At 34.9% G+C, this 22,013-nt stretch overlaps 2 protein-coding genes across 4 annotated transcripts; both read left to right on the top strand.

Moving 5' to 3' along the window:
* The first annotated feature begins 10,690 nt into the window (after positions 1 to 10,690).
* Positions 10,691 to 21,906, top strand: LOC135169644 (inositol-pentakisphosphate 2-kinase). 3 transcript variants are annotated; one of them, XM_064134810.1, is made up of 7 exons: positions 10,691 to 10,907; positions 19,501 to 19,678; positions 20,197 to 20,404; positions 20,479 to 20,675; positions 20,754 to 21,149; positions 21,337 to 21,617; positions 21,698 to 21,906. In XM_064134810.1, the coding sequence occupies exons 2-7, from the start codon at positions 19,583 to 19,585 to the stop codon at positions 21,858 to 21,860; spliced, it is 1,341 nt and encodes a 446-aa protein (XP_063990880.1). In that variant the 5' UTR covers positions 10,691 to 10,907; positions 19,501 to 19,582; the 3' UTR covers positions 21,861 to 21,906. The 3 variants fall into 3 exon arrangements, with proteins under 3 accessions (XP_063990880.1, XP_063990881.1, XP_063990879.1); XM_064134811.1 differs by lacking the exon at positions 10,691 to 10,907 and having other exon boundaries at positions 18,775 to 19,678; positions 20,754 to 20,785; positions 20,885 to 21,149; XM_064134809.1 differs by lacking the exon at positions 10,691 to 10,907 and having other exon boundaries at positions 18,775 to 19,678.
* LOC135169648 (protein BTG2-like) lies at positions 13,021 to 18,640 on the top strand. Its single transcript, XM_064134818.1, has one exon. It carries the CDS (start codon positions 13,689 to 13,691, stop codon positions 14,259 to 14,261), a length of 573 nt encoding a protein of 190 aa, XP_063990888.1. The 5' UTR covers positions 13,021 to 13,688; the 3' UTR covers positions 14,262 to 18,640.
* Positions 21,907 to 22,013: the final 107 nt, after the last annotated feature.

Here is a 22,013-nt window from a genome sequence, read left to right as displayed (position 1 = left end):
ACTCACGTGTGATATGGTCACGAGGGTCACGATGGGTCACGAGGGTCACGAGGGGTCACGAGGGTCACGAGGGTCACGAGGGTCACGAGGGTCACGAGGGTCACGAGGGTCACGAGGGTCACGAGGGTCACGAGGGTCACGAGGGTCACGAGGGTCACGAGGGTCACGAGGGTCACGAGGGTCACGAGGGTCACGAGGGTCACGAGGGTCACGAGGGTCACGAGGGTCACGAGGGTCACGAGGGTCACGAGGGTCACGAGGGTCACGAGGGTCACGAGGGTCACGAGGGTCACGAGGGTCACGAGGGTCACGAGGGTCACGAGGGTCACGAGGGTCACGAGGGTCACGAGGGTCACGAGGGTCACGAGGGTCACGAGGGTCACGAGGGTCACGAGGGTCACGAGGGTCACGAGGGTCACGAGGGTCACGAGGGTCACGAGGGTCACGAGGGTCACGAGGGTCACGAGGGTCACGAGGGTCACGAGGGTCACGAGGGTCACGAGGGTCACGAGGGTCACGAGGGTCACGAGGGTCACGAGGGTCACGAGGGTCACGAGGGTCACGAGGGTCACGAGGGTCACGAGGGTCACGAGGGTCACTCACAGGGTATGTTGATCACCTCTTCGATCACAGGGGATGTTGATCACTGGCGCCAGTTGATCACTGCGGACCGGGGTGGAAGCTCTGAGTTGGGATAGGGCAATCGTGGGATGCAGCAGCGCTCCAGTGGTCGGGGTAGAAAAAAAGACGGTAACACGATTTACATTTGATTCCATGTTAAAGTGGTTTAGTTCGCGAGAATGCCGCTGAGAAGAGCTGGAGCGCCAGTGAGCACAATGGCCGCGAGGGTCACGAGAGTGGGGGAGGAAGAAGTGGGAGAAGCAGCAGTTCTCAATTTGAGGAACCCCACAGGTCTGTGGAGCCCGGTTCTCAATGTGAGGAGCCCGCACAGGTCAATGGGATACATTTCTATCGGTTTACACCCGTTCTATGACACTGTTAAAGGCTGTACCACGCTTCTCAACCTTTGTCTATTGACAAAGACATGGCCACGAATGTCTTCATATTGTTGCTAATGTTAACAAATGAAGTCTGAACGGTCACAAAGGTCTTGAGACTCGATTTAGACTCACTGTTTCTTAACAATTAGCTTCTGACACTCTACATATAATTGTGACTCTGTCTTTTAACTTCCTAATTAGCCACTCTCGCTTATATGACCTTCTTTTGCGACTCCCTTGTACGTGGTTCTCTCTAACCACTCCCTCGTGTGCAACAATCTCTTGTACACCACCACCCTAACAAGTGCAGTACTCTCTAATTCCACTAACCCCCGAACATCACTATCTCTGCTGCCATTAACTATTAATGTGACCACCCTTGAGTGACGATCCTATATTGTGACGATCCTCTTATGACCACACCCTCTTGTGACGATCCTCTTATGACCACCCTCTTGTGACGATCCTCCTGTGACCACCCTCTTAGGCAGTGTCACTCCACCACAGGTAACACTGCCTCAAATGTCACCACCCTCTTGTGACCACCCTCTTGAGAGACAATCTCACTCCACCACAGGTGAGACTCCCTCTCTTAGACAGTCTCACTCCACCACAGGTGAGACTGCCTATTATGTGTGACACTCCCTCTTATGTGACCACAAAACTCCTTATATAACTTCGCGCCCCACTGACAACCTCGGGGGGAGCAATTATAAACAATTATAAATAATTATTCTAATATTTCATTCTACACTTTCTAAATTAACATTAAAAGTTACCATTCAAAGTTTAACACCTGCTCGATAATTCTCCATTTCATTTTTTTCAAGAAAAAGTCCTGAAAAAATCCATTGTCCAGACCGGGATTTGAACCCGGAACCTTCCCATTATCAATCCGGTGCTCTTCCAACTGAGCTATCCGGCTCCTAAACGTTTTTTGCATTAACTTTTATTCCATATATGGAGCACCGCCACCGTCCCCTTCATACGACAAACATTTTTAAAACAATCCCCTATATTTTTCATTGCTATTTCCCACGCATTAATAAATAATCATCTTACTTACATTTAATATCAATTATTAAAAACAATTACAAAAATCTTTATTTTCAATACATTAAAGTATACACCTACATTCATTTCTAAATTATTTATATTTATTTCTATTAATACATTAATATATTTATTCATATCATTACTATTAATAGTAATTATATCAATTACTATTAACTACTATTAACTATTAACTATTAACTATTAACTATTAACTATTGTTAACTATCTATTAACTATTAACTATTATTACTATTACTATAATAGTTATTAATAGAATTAATAGTTTATTAATAGTAATTGTAATAGAATTATTATTAATATAATTACTATTCATTTTTCCCTTTCAATTTTCATTTACAAACATATTAATTCATTTAGATTAAACAATATCTTTTTTTTTTTTTTTATTTGCTAAATTCTCCATTCAATCATATATCTTCAATATTAGCTTTAATAATTACAATTCCTCTATTTTTAACTTATTATTTAACAATTACAAATTATAAATTAACCATTTATTTATTCTTACTAATATATCTATATATATTTTCTTATTTATTACAATATCATTAGGAGTGTTCCCATTCTTTCCATTTATTATTCTAAATTTTTATATATTTCATGTTTTCCTGTTGTTACTTACAATTAGCCTTTAACTTTATAATATTAAATTATTTAATAATCAATTTCAATTTATTTTTCTTTTTTTACAGAAAAATTTTCAGATTTTTATAATATTCAATTTTAACTTCATTTTAAACTCTAAATTTTCGAAATTTCACATATCAACAACAATTATTAAACAACTATTTGTTTTCTTTCCAAGCAATTTACAATTTATTAGTTAAGTCAGACACTTTACTCAAATTTTATATTTAATATTCAACCTTCATTTATCTATCACTATAATTATTCAATTAGAGTTGAGTCTTACTGAAACTCTAATATAATGGTACCTGCTCATGCTTTTGTTACAATTTTTTTTTTTTTATAATTATGCCTATTATAATTGGAGGTATGATAGGTATAACTATAAAAAAAAAGTATAACAAAAACATGACCAGTTACCATTCTATTGTACTCCCAGTAAGACTCAACTCTAATTCCATAATTATACCTATAGATAACTCAACATTAAACATTAAATTCCAAATTTATTTAAAAGGAAAACAAAATCTTCTTTGCCATCTAAAATTTATCATTTTTAATTATATTATCAATTTTCTAAATTTATACTTGAAAATTAACTTCAAATTTGCTATTACAAAAAAATTTACATTTTTTTTTCTATTGAAAAAAAAAAATCAAATTTATTATTAAATAATTCAATATTACAAAATTTAACCCTAACCGGAAGTAATATAAATAAAAAGTTTAATATATGTTAATTTATAACAAAAAATCATTTTCGAAAAAATACAAAAAATCGGGGCACTCCTCCTAATCATATTCTTATAAATAATCAAATATATATAAATATATTATTAACAAAAAACAAATCTCTAATCTCTAATTCTTGAATAGCTTTAAAATACAACAATTCTAATTATTATAATAAAATTTCATTCTAAATTATTCAAATTCTAAATAACGCTCTTCAAATTCAAATCAATAATCAAAAATTTACAATATAAATAGAAATTCTAATTATTCTTGCAATTTATTTTTAACAAACAATTCAAATAAAACATATTATTCAATCGAAATTTACTAATATATCAATAAATCAAGACCCAAAACGAACAACTCCTAATAATTATAATAATAATTATTAAGCAACTTATTCATCAAAATAAAGATATCAAATCAATTATATTGTCTTATATAAATCAAAAAACATGACTTTCACTTAAAACATTAAATTTTTCCATATTTTTACTAATAGATATAACTATTAAATATCATTTTTTTATTCTGAATTTATTAGATTAGAAATTTTCAATTCCATTTAATTCAAAAAATTTTTTTAAATTCAACTTTAAATTAAATCAATCCTATTCATATTAAATTTTAATATTTTAAATTAGTAAATTAAAAATTTAAATCTCATATAAATTTCATTTAATTCAAAAAAGAAAGTACTTTTACATTTAATTTTAAATAATAAATTAATATATTAATTTAATATTCCATTTTGTATATTAATTATAAGTATTTATTTCAATTTTATATTTTATATATAAGTCAAAAATTACCAATCGCATTACCATCAGCGAAAATTATCGACGCTTCAAACCAGTTACCCCTAAAGCTGTAATCACTCTTTACCCATCGCCGACATACCGACCGACGACTGTCATTACCTTCAGTCGAGTTATCGACTCTTCGAGCCGGCTACCCCTAAAACTATTATCACTGTTTAACCAACAGCCCAAATACCGACCGACCAATCGGATTACCGACAATCTAGTTATCAACGTGTGGAACAACTCACCCGCGCTCTACCGGATTACCGATCTCATTCTAAATTTTCAATATTTACAACTTTAATAGCTCACAACCGCGCAACGCTTTAAAATCAATTAAAAAATACTATTTTTTACACGCCTTACTCAATATTCCTCTCACACCATTTAATATCCATTAAACCTATTTTTTTTATTTTTATTTCAACTATTTTCAATATCTTCAAAATTTTATAGCTAACACCCCCACAAAACATTAAAATCAATTTTAAAAACCCTATTTTTCATACGCCTTGCTGAATATTCATCTCACGTCATTTAATATCCATTAAAACTATTTTAAAAAATTTTATTTGAACCATTTTCAATATGTTACGAATTTAACACCTGATAACCCCACAAAACGTTAAAATCAATATAAAAACAACGGAATTTTTCATACGCGTCGCTAAATATTCGTCTCACGCCATTTAATATCCATTAAAACTATTTTAAGTATTTTTATTTTAACCATTTTCAATAAGTCGCAAATTTAACAGCTGACAACTCCACAAAACATTAAAATCAATTAATAAACACTATTTTTTACACGCCTTACTTAATATTCGTCTCATACCATTTAATATCCATTAGAGCTATTTTTTAAATTTGTATTTTAACTATTTTCAATATGTTAAAAATTTAACAGCTGACAGCCCCGCAAAACATTAAAATCAATAAAAAAAAAAACGCAATTCTTCATACGCGTTGCTAAATATTCGACTCACGCCATTTAATATCCATTAAAGCTATTTTAAAAAATTTTATTTTAACAATTTTCAATACTTACCTGTTTAACTGATAACAAACCCACAAAACATCAAAATCAATATAACAAAAACACTATTTTTCACACGCGTTGCTAAATATTCGTCTCACACCATTTAATATCCATTGAAGCTATTTTTAAAATTTTTATTTTAACTATTTTCAATACGGTAAAAATTTGACGGCTGATAACCCTGTCACGTCATTACACTTCGTCGACTATTTACCCATCGCCGAATACTCTTACCGACAGACTAGTTATCGACGTGTGGAACAAGTCACCCGCGCTCTAACCAATTACCGACATTGGTTCAAAATTTTCCATATGTTACCAATTTAACACCTGACAACCCCGCAAAACATTAAAATCATTTTAAAAAACTCAATTTTTCACACGCTTTGCTAAATATTCGTCTCACACCATGGAATATCCATTAAAGCTATTTTCAAAATTTTTATTTCACCCATTTTCAATACCTTCTGAATTTAACACCTGACAACCCGACAAAAAATTTTTATCAATTTTAAAAACCCTATTTTTCACACGCCTTGCTAAGTATTCCTTCATTTACACCCTCTTGTCACATTCTTACGACTTTATTCTGACTAACTGTTGCAAAACCTAGCTTCTAACTCTCTCTTCTCAATCTCTATCCATAAAAATATCCTCACCAGTCTAACCATATTATTGCAAAGGTAAGCAAATCTAGTCTGAAGGGTGACAAGTTTCGCAGGGCCACCAATTTCTTGACTGACACCATCTAGCGAAACCCTTACAACTTCATTATGACTAGGCTTTGCAAAACTTCGCTTCTAACTCTCTCTCTCTTCTCAATCTCTATTCATAAAAATATCCTAACCAGTCTAACAATTTTATTGCAAAGGTAAACAAATCTAGTCTGAAGGGTGACAAGTTTCGCAGGGCCACCAATTTCTTGACTGACACCATCTAGCGAAACCCTTACAACTTCATTATGACTAGGCTTTGCAAAACTTCGCTTCTAACTCTCTCTCTCTTCTCAATCTCTATTCATAAAAATATCCTAACCAGTCTAACAATATTATTGCAAAGGTAAACAAATCTAGTCTGAAGGGTGACAAGTTTCGCAGGGCCACCAATTTCTTGACTGACACCATCTAGCGAAACCCTTACAACTTCATTATGACTAGGCTTTGCAAAACTTCGCTTCTAACTCTCTCTCTCTTCTCAATCTCTATTCATAAAAATATCCTAACCAGTCTAACAATTTTATTGCAAAGGTAAACAAATCTAGTCTGAAGGGTGACAAGTTTCGCAGGGCCACCAATTTCTTGACTGACACCATCTAGCGAAACCCTTACAACTTCATTATGACTAGGCTTTGCAAAACTTCGCTTCTAACTCTCTCTATTCATAAAAACATGCTCACGCCATTTAATATCAATTCAAAAAAATTACTAATTTATATTTATACCATTAACAGTACCTTACAACTTTCACAGCGATCAACCCCCGGGTTCATCACTAAAATCCCCCACAAAAAAAACGCAATTCTTTATCAGCCTTGTTAAATATTTCTCAGGCTCGATGAAATAGCAATGAAAAATACATTTTCAATTTATATTTCTCCCCATAACAGATGTTAAACATTTTTACTACCTTATCACTTTTACATTTAAATGCTCCTCCCCCCGAGGTTCTCTTTACGGTTATTCATCATTTGTGAGAAATCATTTACAATGCAAATTACTAAATTCCGACTAACAAATATCCACCTGTCAAGCTAACCATCCCACTCAATTATTTTTTTACTAATTATTCATTTCATCGTCAAAAAGCTTTCTTCAAATATTCATTTCTTATAATTTACCATTCCACCCAAACTAGCCGCCGCCGCATATACTAAACCTCCGCATTCAATTCAATGCGTCGAGGCTTGTCCAAAAAATATTTTCCACCCCTATATAATACACGATGGCTCAATTGGTCAACACGATTCGTCGGAATCAGATACCTTTTCCTCGGTGTCCAACTCCGACGGAACAAAACCCCGGGGGCTCCGACAAGGAGGCCGTCGAATTCTGGACGGTCCCCCCGTCTTCATTCCCCTCCACCCTAAATTTACGCACTTTTTACCGCCCAATATACAGGGCATATACAAAACGGGACTCCACGTCGCACTTCACCACAGTCAAGTACGACGGGTAATTCAGGATACAGGTCGCACTCCGACGGGTATCAATAATACACGTCCGAGTCCGACGGATAAAGTGCGGGATCTGACGGCGGCCGCTGAATTCTACAGCAACGCCCGTCTTCATTTCCCACCGCGCCCCCCCCCCCAAAAAAACACCCCTTCCTACAACCCCCAGTATATGTGACAGCTGAGTCCAACAGTGCATGACAAATTACAAAAACTACTTTTTCAAAAAAACCTTTTTCAACATTTTATTTCTACTGACCACACCAAAAAATTATATAAAACCCAATTAAGAGCTAATTCTCTAATTAATTCAAAAACCCCAACTCTGGCTAGCTTCACTTTATTAATTAATTTTAATTTCTCACAACTGATAAACGTACCTCTTATCCACTAGAAGCTCATCATGAGCATCGTTAAACATTTGTGACAAATAATTCAAAATTTATCACAATTGCTTAACATTAAATAAAAATTCTTTAATTTTTGACTCACCGAGATATCAACTGCAAACTGCAAACTGCATACTGCAAACTGTCGCCTGCTGTTGAATGCTGTCTCAGCATTCCTCCTTTTCCACAGCTCACTTCACCTTAAAAAAAAAAAAAAACAAATTACAAAAATTGATTTTTCAACAAAGCTTTTTCACCATTTTATTTTTACTGACGACACAAAAAAATTATATAAAACCCAATTAAGAGCTAATTCTCTAATTAATTCAAAAACCCCGACTCTGGCTAGCTTCACTTTATTAATTAATTCATTTTAATTTTTCACAACTCATAAACGTACCTCTTATCCACTAGAAGCTCATCATGAGCATCGTTAAACATTTGTGACAAATAATTAAAAATTTATCACAATTGCTTAACATTAAATAAAAATTCTTTAATTTTTGGCTCACCGAGATACCAACTGCAAACTGCAAACTGCAAACTGTCGCCTGCTGTTGAATGCTGTCTCAGCATTCCTCCTTTTCCACAGCTCACTTCACATTAAAAAAAAAAAAAAAAAACACTATCCCCACATCACTGCACTCATTTTTTTTAACAAATGTCACATACCACTGGCGGCCCGCCCGTACCGGTAGCGATCGCCCCCCCCCATCCGTTCACCACACTGCTCACTGAATTAACCACTTAATTATTCCAAAATTTAAACAAAATACACACACTTTCTTAGGCTACTGTATTTACACCCGACTCATTACTTTTTAAATTAGAATTTTAAACATTTTTTGAAAAAATTACGCCTTTTTACCGGCCCACCGACAACCACGAACGCGCACAACTACCCCCCCCCCCTCGATCCCTTCGCCCCACTGGTCACTCCCGTATTTCCACTCCACAATTAAACATTTTATTATTTAAAAAAATTTAACGCAATGCACACACTTTTTTACGCCAATCCATACCTCACTCATCATTTTTTTAATTAAAATTTTAAACAAATTACACCGACGCACCAACAACCACCAACGCGCACAACTGCCCCCCCCCCCCAACCCTTTGCCACTCAAGTCTGTAGATACGCTACGTATTTTTCATTCGTCCATTTTCCATTTTATTATTTTAAAAATGTCACTCAATAAACACACCTTTCCGGGCCAATGCATTTACACGCAATTTACCACTTTTTTTTTTAACCAACAATTTGTCTAATTATTTAATTTAACAGGTTACGCGTCATCACCAAGCCGCCGACAAGCACCAACACGCACGGCTGCCCCGCCTCGCCGCACCATCCCTTTGCCACCCAAGTCTGTAGAGACACTCCTTATTTTTCATTCGTCCATTAACTGTTCAATTATTTTTCAAAATTGTCACTAAATTCACACACTTTTCTGGGCCAATGCATTCACACCCAATTTAATAGTTTTTTAATGAAAATTTCCGGCATAATTAGGCCTCATCTCACAAGCACGGACACGTACGTACGGCTGCCTCCCCTCGCCGCACCATCCCTTCGTCACCCAGCTCTCAGGAGACGCTCCCCATTTCTCAACTGTCCATTTAGCATTTTATTATTTAAAAAAATGTCATTCAATGCACAAACTTTCCTGGGCCAATCCATTTACACCCAATGTACCAGTTTTTTTATCAATATTTCACTATTTATTTAATAAATTAGGCGTCATCACCATGCCGCCAACAAACACGAACGGCTGCCCCCCCTCGCCGCACCATCCCTTCGTCTCCCAACTCTGTGGAGACGCTACTCGTTTTTCACTCCATTTAGCATTTTATTATTTTAAAAAATGTCATTCAATGCACACACTTTCCTGGGCCAATCCATTTACACCCAATGTACCAGTTTTTTTAGCAACAATTTGGCCAATTATTTAGCAAATTAGGCCTCATCACCAACGAGCCACGCCCAAGCGTCCTCATGCTCACTTCCCACAAATCCCTTCACTATTTACTATTAAACTTTCAAAAACAATATTCACTATATTAATTACACGCCCCGAAACTATTTCCATTTAATTAAAGACTTTAATAATCTAAACTCCACATTTTATTAAATAAATTAGGCAAAATACGCAAAACACCAGCACAGACATACAGTACAGCCGCCATCTCCCAGCATACTGACGCCACGTAGCCCAGTCAGGCCTGTCGGCGCGCGCCTGCCTAGCAACAGTAGCTGCGCAAGGGAGCTGCGCATGAAACTCACTAGCGCTTTCCCCACCCTTCGCACGGCTAGGGACTTTTTCCTTGGCGGATCATTTCAAATTCCCTTACTGTAATATTGGATTCAATAAAGCCAATATTTAATTTATATTTCGAGTTATTAGGATACGCATTAAAGGGAATCGATCAGGGGACTCCACGTAATAATTGTTAAAAAATTAATCAAGTTTCAACATGACTTTTTTAACGCTCGAAAATATAAAATAACGCAATTAATTACGAAGAATCGTCATTGCCATGGAAAATCGCATGTAAATTGTCATTGTCACAATTTGATTGTTTGCAATTATTCATTAATTAATCCACTACAGGTAATCAAACCCCCGTAAGCTCAAAAAACATCATTTCTAGTTTTTTATTTTATTTGACATTAAGGTTTTAACATGATACTATTTCGCGGGCCCCCAAAAAGCAAAAAAAAAGTCGGATGTAACAGTTATATGCAATTTATAAAAGTCTCTCTTTTCAACTTCTTATCGCTGGCGGCTGTACAAGTGTTTCCAGTCGTTCGTACATCTCCATTATGTTGAAAATACTCTCTCCATACTCCTCGACTAAAAATAACAACAATTTCAGTGAACTGCTTAATGATCCCACGCAGAATACGTGGCACTTTTTTAAGAGACATGTGAATTGTGTTTCGACATTGTGAAAATCTGCAAGCATATAGTGCTGTACTTTAAGAATATTAATGCTGTCATCAACTATTAAAAACCACGATAGTTTTTGAAAGTTAATCCAATTATTGATGGTCTAATCAAAGAGGTGAGTTGCAGCCATTAGACAGAAACTTTATTTGCATTTTTAATTACAATAGAAAAAATATTTATTAAAGAAAAATTCATCGTACGCTGTTATAATAAATTAACATATCAAAAAAAAAGCTCATACCAAAAGAAAAAAATTTTTTCCAAAAATTATTAATCATCTTCATTTTATAATCATAACTACGTTTTCCATTCAAAAATTGCATTCTATTAATTTTCCAACTTGACCTTGAAATCTAAAAATTTCCTTTAAGATCAGATGGCGACAATAAGAGGTAATCATAATTTCCCGCTTGATATTCACGTGGCTTTCAAATTACTTCTATTAGCTATTTCCGTTGGATATTGCGATTTTGGTTATTTCGATTGGCCCTCTCCTTTTTACGTCGGTCCAACAATCCAACCCGGCGCAGGCCCACTATCACCCATCATGAATGCCGGTTGCATGCGCCTACCTCGATACTGTTTATCATGTTCACATCGTGCAATTTTTCAAATGTTCACCAATGATTTAAATACTTTTGCGAGTGCTCATTCATCTATTGATCAATTTACTTATATTACTCTGAGGCGAATGAAGTGGAAACAACCAGTCTTGAATAATTCATATTTATGTGCAATTCATATAACTTGAAAGATTTACTCGCCACTATTGCTGGTAAAGATGAAAAGTTTTCTCAACGCGGCATCTAAAGCGCTATCCCACTATTGTCTTTAATAACACATCCCCGACGCAACAGAATAACACAGATAACAGACGTCAGTAAACGCTAACACTGCACATGGCAACAGTGAAAATGAGTGAGTGTTTCACTCACGTGTGAGGTCACCTGCATCAGCATTTTTGTCATTACTACAAATCATCTCGTTGCAAAGCGCCAATCCTCAAAGGGTTCCACAAAGACAACAAACAGACCCTGGCCACCGGCTCAGATATTCTGTTTTGTTTTCCATTCCTCAATTCCTTAACCTTGGCTTCCTGTAACTGCTATTCACTCAATCGTAAATAAAACTTTTCTTGTATCTCCTAAGCTCTGATATACCATCGTATAAATCATTCATTTTTGTCGTATTAATTTTAATTCAGATATTTTTTGTTAAAAATCCATGGTATATTAAAAAATTATCATTGATCATTCCAAATAATGCAAATGCTTAAAAAAACCAACGAGGAAAATAATTTCTGCAATGTTTTTAAAAAATGAGAGTACATAGTTACTTTTCAATTATATTTATTTGAGATATACCGTCAATACCTTCCATGATGTCATTCCACACGAATTATTTTATATAGAAGCTTATGTGGGAAAAATGCTCGTAGGTCAGGGTGATTTACTCTGATTATACCTTCTAGATAAAAACGGAAATCGATTGTAGGGCCAAGAATTTTCACAGCAACTCCCAGTGCCTCTCAACTTGTCATTTTGGATGAACATTCTTTGTCCTTTCATCCCAACTTTAATGCGTCGTCAACCAATCCCGTTCGTCGTTCTCTAAAAACAAAACTCCCCAACACAACAAAAGGAAAAACAAACGAGGACATTCCCTTCAATTTTTGACATTTTTTTAAATAATCAAACTTACTTCGCGTAACTAGTGATCGCCGCCCTATTACCCGGGGTGCTGCGTTGTTGTTTGTGATGAGAGGTCGATGTTTTTCGATAATATTCACTACAGTGTTTTGGCTGAATGCTGCGGAGGCCAATGTGAAACGAGGTTTGTAATTTTTTTTTTTCTCCTTATTTCTTCGAGCGAAAGAGGAACTCCTATACCATACTCAGGGGACACAACAAACATGGCGTTTCCCCCACTTCTCCACAACCGCCATTATTTTGCCTCGCAGCTGCAGCCTTTGGGTACTATACCTTCTGCTTTACACCCAACAACCAACCCTCGTTTCGACGATGGGAAACAGCACTCACACATCTGTAATCCTGCTACTGTTAGCTGTGCGCAAAGCCATCACGTGGTGCCCCCCCCCCCACACACACAGACACATAGACACATAAGCGAAGAAACGGGAGTAATGAAACCATAGAGTGGGTGATGGTAGAGGCATCATGATTGGTCGACGTTAGTGCCACCACCCGTTTCTCCATGAACAAAGAATTGAGTCTTGCTCATGAAATATCGCCAGTGTAGAGCCATTAGAAAGTCCCCGACAGTGGTTAAATGCGGTTCGTGGCTAGTTTTTGTTCTGAAAATACACTTAAAAAAAAAAAACTAAATAAAAAATTAAAGTAAGTCATTTTACATCCGGTGATTGTTCAAAAACAATCACAATCAAGCCATAAATCTCAAAACGGATAAAAAATTTACGCCGTTTTAACCCACTGCCAGCATTAAGTGATAATTAGTCAACAACGCAATTATACAAACCATCTTACGCAGTTCGTACATCGGTTATCAAGTGCAGTGCCCGTTGTGTTCTAATCATCGTGATAATCCATCGATTGCAATAAATAAAAAGGAGCAAGAAATCTAAGTGCAACAATATAAAATAAAGCGCTGTTAGTAACGGAAGGTTAATTACGACTCGTTCGAGCTGGAGTGGCAACGCTCTAACAACCGCTACGTACAGTGGCGACGCCATTTTGAGAATACTGTGGCCATTTGGAAAGTTGCTGAACACTACACACCGTGACCCCTGACAGAGCAAAAGGGGGCCACTGATTATACAAAAAAAAAAAAAAAAGAAAAGAAAAATAATTAAAAAACGAATCGAACGTAAAATAACCCGAATAAAAAGCGTCAATCGTGAAACTCTTACGGAATAATCATGAAATTGGAAATAATATCAGCGGCTGACTTTCTCGTTCAATTACTCCGACTACAGGCTGGCCAGCTGTCGGAGCGTCAGCTCGATGAATTCAAGTCATCACTAAGTGAAGTTTTACGACGACGCTATAGAGACCACTGGTTTCCAGATCGGCCAAATCGTGGTTCTGGCTATCGTTGTTTACGTATCAATGGAAAAATGGATCCAGTAATAGCACTTGCGGGGAGAAATGTCGGTCTACTGCCGACAGTATTGCATACTCTCTTCCCAAGTGAATTAACAATGTGGATTGATCCAGCTGAGGTGTCTTATCGTATCGGTGAAAACGGTTCAATCTGTGTTTTGTACGAAAGAACAGAGCCTGATCCTGAGGAAATGACGTCAAGACCATCATCATCCTCATCATCGGTCTCATCTAACTGCTCGTCCAGCTCAGTTTCTTCAATGTCAACGGCATCATCACCATCGCCAGCTTCACATTCTCAGCAACAGCAGTACGAGAGCTGCAAGGACTCATTGATTTACGAGCACACACAGTTCAATGAACAAATAGCGGCATTTGTATCAAGTTGAACTGTTTTACTATGGAGAAGGCAAATCAATTCATCGAATTAATTACAAATTATTGAATATTATAAACGCCCACATTGATCTTCGTGTTTCCTCGTGTTGTTTTGCCATCAATTAATCACTTTTTCATGGGAAAATTCATTAGATTTTCCTCGATACACGCGACATTGTTAAATGATTAGCTCTGAAAATCGTACTACTCTTTGCATTCACGTGGAATTACAAGACAAAATCGCGTTTTTTTTTTTTTTGGCAAATGTTTTTTCTATTCTCAACTGGAATGGGTGAGATTGGGATTCATCAGTACGAATATGGAGTTCTGTCTCTCTCATCGCCATGTTGGACGCTCGCCATCCATTAGCCACTGACTCGTAAAACACGTCCGTCCATCTGACTCCAACCGACTATTCTACCGTATCAGCATTGGGAGGAAATTGTGAACAGTACTGCGTCACCAGTGAATACAACGTCAATGGAAGAAAAAAAACATGTACTAGCCTCGTGCAAGATAACTGATCTCAATATTTGTTAAAATTATTACTAATCGTTGTGATTGTAATCCATCATTTAATTTTATTTTCCATTTATATTTTGACGCAATTTAAAAAAAAAATTCATCTTTTCTTTGATATGGACATGTGGGGGTTTTTTTTTTTTTTTCAAAGAAACAAGAATTGAAAATTAAATAGAAGAGAGTAAAATACCTCAAGAAGAGGTTCGATTCAAAGAGGGATGGACACAAGGATCCGGTTTCCCCCAGGCAGTCTGAATATCTCCAGATTTGAGCGGTGAAAATTTTCTAATGATCCTTTTTTATAGTGTGTATTGAGGGACATAAAAGAGGTAATGAGTAACTATTTTTCATTAGCTTTAAATTTGGAAATATATGTCGAAAAGTAAGTAATTAACGAAATCGATATGGAACGGTCTATTACTTTACGATTGAGTTGATTTGATTTTTATAAACAACGATGGATAATCCTTAATATTATGACACTATATACATCGAAATTAAACGCGTCCAACCCCTTTTTAATTATGAATCGCCACCGTCATCACGTCAAATCTCTCAATGACCTGAAATTTAAATACAATATGTTAAAATATGAGAACCCAAGTAGGAAGGACGAGGGATGAAAATTTAATAATATGTGTAAATGTATATAGACACATAGCATTTCACGTAAAACTGAAACACAGATACGTGTACGTACTTGTAATCTATTGATTGTATATTACATCCTTTTAAAAATAACTGTGATTTCAATCGCGACATAAAGGGATTTAATTATACGCGAGTTGAACCCGGAAAATTCAAGATTTTTTTTTTTTCTATTGAGCTTCATGAATGGAAAAAGTTAATTCAAAAGGCTGGCACTTTCTCTGGGGGATTTTATCAGCAAGTGACACAGTTTTACGTTAGGACTGTCAATGGTTTTTTTTATGTATAAAAAAAGGCAATATGCTAAAAGTGACACAGTGAAACGACCTAGCAATTGACTTGTTTTTTTTTCAAATGTTTGTTCAACAATTTTTCTGTGAAAAGCTGCAACACTCTTCATTATTTGTTGAAATCAACTTCAATAGAATTTCACCTTGAAAAAGAATAGAGTCCCTGTATTAAAATTTTCCATTCATATTTGTTCTATCATCAAATTATCATCACTTATCAATTAAACCACTATATGCCACCGAAATGATCGTACAAATGATATATTATTTTTTATTATCGTCCTCTTTTTTTTTTTTTTTTCCTCAATTCGCAAATTTCAATAGTTCAGGGGTGGCTGCTCCCCCGTTAACGTGATAAGATCAAAACAAATGATGACAAAAACAAATAATCGAATGAATTTGTTGAAGGAGTGAATGTGTGATAACTGTGCAGTGAACGAATGTAATAAGTTCGCAGATTAAATCGTTCCAATGATATGCTCGAGAATATGAAGGAGATGAAACAACAAATATTTCAAGGTGATACCAAGGAGACAGATTTCAATTATCGCCTTGTCAGGCGCTTTTTGGGAAAAGCCTCTGTGTAGGTAGCAATTAGTGTTAAATACATCTGTGATTATCATAAACGGTGAAATGAGTCAAATGAATTCATGTAAAGACAATATTTGTTGGTATTGATTGACGTAATTAATACATTTTTTTCCAATAAATTTTAATAGCGAACAAATAATTGGCATTTCAGGTCTACCTCCAGCCTAATTCATCAAAGACAATTAATTGTCTGTGGCATTACCTTCATCTTTGTCATTCCTTTTGCCCTTTTCCAATTTAAAATAGAAAAAAAAATCACAAAAAACATGGTATATATTGTATTTTGGTTTTATATTTGCTGGAGGGACTTATGTAGACACAAAACATATAAAAAGCTGTCCTATGTACATTCGCCCCGACACATTTTTAGTTGTATTATTAGCTGCCTATACAAAATCATGGTTAAACTGCCACTTTCTGATGATTCATTTAACATTTTATCCATGAGTGTTTCCATTTTCTTCCCCCAGAACTTGTATTATCATTCGACAAGTACAATTTATGCATTATTTTAAACTTGTAAATTGCAGCTAAATTAAATGAACAGAAATTAAATGCTGAAATACTGCTTTTAATTTTAATAAATGCACTCCATGATTTTTTTAATAAATTCATAATTACTGTACAGTGTGAAGGAAAAAAAACAACTTTTATATTTTATATATAATCAGAACAGTTTATAAAAAAATTAACAAAAAAATTGTTATCAGCATTTAATTGGAATTTATGTGCAAATAAAGCGCCTGCAATAATGTCTGATTCCACGAATTCAATTATAATTAAAATATAGACACTCTTCAGTAAATCTTGTAATTATACATAGAGTCCTTCAGGAAGAATTTGTACAAAAAAATGAGTAAATGAGAAAAAAAATAACCACTGGATACGTGGTATCCAGTAAGTCTGTGATTTTAGCTTGGTTAAATCAGTATTTTTTTAAATAATAGGTGAGAAAATAAAATGACAAAAAAATATATATTAAAGTGGTGATTTACAAGGTAAAATAAAAGGAAACGATAATTGAAACGATAAAAGTATAATCATGAATTGCGAACGAAATATGAGAGAGTATGAGTGAGAGAATATAAATGAAATAAATTGATTGAATGTGTATGATTTTTGAATGAAAAATGAAAATTAAAATACTTGACGGGAGATTTGAATTATGATGGATAATAGACGGCGCGCGAACATTTTCAATGTAAACAAGAAGCAATGAGTCAATTGAATAAACATTGACTCATAATGTTTGAGGGAGGAGGAGGAGGAGGTTGAGAGGCTATTAGAGGCAAGATAAACAACACATTTGGGTGTCAAAAATTGTCAATTTTGTGGAAAACTTTTTTGAAAGTTTTTGTTTTTGCACAAAAAATTGCTCGATATTTTCCTGTTAAAATAAGTCATCATCTGCATAATCCGCTACCATTAAAAAGTGACAATTTTTTCATTTCGGAACCGACCAAAATCGAAAATGAAAAATCTCAATCATCTAAGTTTTCTAATTTCTTAATTAACGGAGAGACGATTTTTTGCATTGTTATAAAATATCCCCAATATTTCAACAAATATATCATCCCCGACAGTTGATTCAAATGCTCCCATTAGTAAAATCAATAAAAGTGCTAGATTTTCTGTAGAATCAGTGTGAGTTGTGAAAGAAGTGTATAAGGATAAATTTGACAAAAAAAAAACGCGAAACAGTTTGAAGCCTCAGTAATATAATGAATCCATATTGCTTTATTTTTTTTTTCTAAATCACAAAATGAAATGTTTAAACTGTTGTTTGTTCTATTCTGCTACTGTAACAATTCAAGTTTTTGAGAGCATACACACATTTTCATTGCATTTAAATGAACTGAATTATCGTCAGTCCTATTCAATAACGCTGAAAAAAATATATATAAACTTGAATTTTGTTCCACATACGAAATCCATTTGAGAATTAAAAACAAACGTAGAGTTGATGCAAACAACGCACAGGTTTTTTTTCCCTTTGAAATAAATGTGAAATAATAAACTCATTGCAGCAGACTCCTACGAGGAAACACTCGAATCCCTAGTAATGTAGATTCACTATTATCATACAATTATAACATTACATCTATTATCTCAGTGTATAATTATATATTTAGTTCTTAAAAGTTCATTAAACAATGATGAGAAACAAAATTTAAATGATTAAAAAACTATAATTTTTCGCTTGTATATATACGCCGTGAGCTACAAAAAATGAAATCTTTAACGAAATATTATGAGAAAAATCTATAATTTTTTCGACTGTTTTTGTACAGAGATGAATAAAAACAAGAGGCCTCGTGCTTATGGAATTTCATGAAAAATGTTTGAATTGTAATTTTATTGTTCCCAAATGTTCCTATTTGAAATAATCTTGTCGGTGGCAAAATGCATGAAAGAACCGGGACATCAAGGAGAGAAAAACATAGTAGCGGAGTACGTGGTAATTTTCAACGTTCCTCATATTTGACACAATTTCAGAATCAACATAAACGTTCATTCTAGTTGGTTGGTTCATTATTTATTGTCGAATATGTGCAATTATTTTTTTTTCTGCATTTAAACTCCTCATCTTCTTAACGAAAACACTCGTATTAATGGCAATAATATTCTACCGTGCGACCCGCAAGCGCACACAGAATCACCTATTCCCTAGTCTATCTAGAGAGCAACGTGTTGTGAGGAGGTCAACACCGGTTGTTGCCCTGACCGCCTCTGTTTTCTTTAACTCCGTCACATTGGCCTCGTAGATGTCCATCTATTCTTCTCATTACCACTGAATTAACCATACATACATTTCATGCAATCTAATTAAATCTGGATCTTCAAGAATTTGAAATGCTTTTTAATTATATTATATTTTATATTAAGATCATTAAAATCAAATTAACTCACATTGCAATCGTGATTATTTTTTAAAAAATCAACAGTGAAATAATAACAATAAATTATTTGAATTCTTAATTGATGAGGATAAGTAGGATATCAACCGTGTTACACATGCACACACCAAATTGTGTTTGTTAGAATTTTAAAATCATATAATGGGCTCTTCTAATACAAATTAAAAGATTGCAGTAATTGAATAAAAAATCTTAAGAATTTCCATGCAAATTCATGAAGCATTTCTATAATATTTTTTCCTCAAACGTGCAAATTCACATTATCTTTTATTTGTCCACAGTTTACCAACACTAATGGCTGAATAGAACGTCTTTCTACAGGAGAGAAATTAACCAAACGTCTTCTATGCGGAAATATATAACATGGAATTGATAATCCGTCAATTAGAGGCTTCTCACATGCAGGAGTATACTTACAGAGGAGAGGGCAATGCCAATCTTGTTATATCCCTACCATTGGTAAGCTATGGACAATTTTGTTGAAGTAATTTTTATTGATATTTTATTACATTTCCCATAAAAATTAAACATTCATCAATTCCTTGGTTAAAAAATATTGTAATGACAAGGGAAACTCGATAATTTGTTTGCTCTGGTGGTAGTAATTTAAACAATAATTTATATTGAAGGAAAATATTGTAAAACTTTCCTTAAAGGTTCTTTTAGTATATTTTTCAAAATTATTCACTGCTCAAGAAAATGACAATTATCAAATCTCCTTTAAAATGAAAAACTTTTTTTGCTTTTGTTTGAAATGTTATGGCCCATGGCGCATGCAGGTAACAGAGAAATAAGCTCATTGAATCCCGGTCTCCTCCCTGTCTGACCTAACATATATTATTTCAATTGTTGGCTCTGCCTATAGGACGAATGTCGGGGAAGGCGGTGAAAGGAATTGACATTTACCATATTGGCAATCTTTTTTTTTTATCTACCATCTCTAGGAATAGTCGAATTAACATTTTCTCGCATTACAGGCGAAGAGTGTCCTACGTTTCCACAAAATTGAGCCAACAAAAGAGTCACCGATCGATGCAGCAGAGACGAAAGCATTACTCGAATTCAGATTTTTCATGAAGTTCATTTCCAAATTAATGGGAAGATTCGTGACTCCACCGGAAATATTACGGTGTCATCCAAACAATTTTAGGAATTGGGATGAGAGAGTTGAAATCCTACGGCCAGGTAAATAAATCATCTTACATTATGTATCGAGACGATATTTCACTAGTTTCATTTTAATGATTTTTTCATACCAGCGGCTCGAAAGCATAAAAACTGTTATCACGATTTGGTTATAAAACTACCGGACTACGCAAAACTTCCTGACCATCTTGATATCATTGACACGAGGAAGCCAACATTTTGCATTGAGATCAAGCCAAAACAAGGCTTCATGCCACGATCCGAGAGGCGAACACATCTTTGCCCATATTGTACTAAGCAGTTCTACAAGGTAAAGATCAAAAAACAATTTGATCAACAATGTTAAGCAAACCATACATTTTCGATACGTGTTTTCAATTGCTTGCAGCTGATCAACAGAGCTGTGAATAAACGGAGTAGGTACTGTCCTTGCGATCTCTTCTCAGGGAATAAAGCTCGAGTACATCACGCCATTGCTGCCCTAATTGATTCTCCCCAAAATAATTTTATTATATTTAGAGATGGACAGCCCATTTGGGGTGAAGGATATCCACGTGATAATTTAGATGAAATATTAAACGAGTGGCTCAATGATGGATCTCAAAAGGACAGTCAACAACTGTTGAATGAACTATATGTACTCGTAGAAGAGGCTTTATACCGAGAATTTACTTTCGAAAAAAAAAACAACGATACAGATAGAAAATCCGATGATATCATCACAATAGCCCCTACTGACATGAATCATTCAACGTTTGATGGCACTCAAACAACAAACGAAAGGGTAGGAATTAGGAAATTGTTTTTGCCTCTAAATGAAAAATTATAATCCTTTAAATTTAAGACTATTCAAGGATTTTGCATATGTCTTTAACTTATACACCTGAATTTGAATTTTAATGACTTAATGAGAAAAGTTAATGGAAATTTAATTAATAACTAATTTTTATTTTTTTATTTCTTTTTTTCAGGCCTGTAATTTTCCAGATGGAAATTTACCGAAAGATTCTATTCTCGGTCGTCTCTTCCAAGTGCAACAGCTGCATAGTTCTAGTGCTCAACACGTATATAGAATTTATTCACAACATTCGACACACCTCAATGAGGAAATGGTTTATTTCACCGACTCTAGTGAATATAAAGGCGGAGAGAATAGCATTGCTTTTAATGATATTTTGATCTTACGAAATTATTTGCTATTCACTACTGCTAGGGATTGCTCAGTTATGCTGACCTTTCGCCAAATAGATCCGTAAGTTTTGGAGTGGCATTGAAATAGAAAGTATGAAAAATTGTTCTTGGAATGTTTCTCGATTGTTTTTCTTGTTCTAGACGAGGCGCATTAGAGGTTCCACCAGAGCATCTCATCACTGGTATTAATCAGTCATTTGTTTTTAATATTGCGGTCACGGATATCGATCCTAAGCCCCTAAATCGTATTGATAGACATCGTCGACGTGCAATTACATCCTTCAATATCGTAGCTAATTGTTAAAGTTCATAATGCTGGTTTTTACATTAATAAAACATTTGTTTGGGAAGGTGTACTTTTTTTCCCATTCATCTGTGAAAATTGTACATCATGAGACGTACCTTTACCATTCACTAGATATAGAACCAGTTTCTTATTGTATTTTCTTGAATGAAA

This window comes from Diachasmimorpha longicaudata, chromosome 15 (assembly GCF_034640455.1).
Source record: "Diachasmimorpha longicaudata isolate KC_UGA_2023 chromosome 15, iyDiaLong2, whole genome shotgun sequence".
Taxonomy (NCBI): Eukaryota; Metazoa; Arthropoda; class Insecta; order Hymenoptera; family Braconidae; genus Diachasmimorpha; species Diachasmimorpha longicaudata.
Note: the sequence above shows the minus strand (reverse complement) of the source record. Positions and strands in the feature narration are given on the sequence as shown.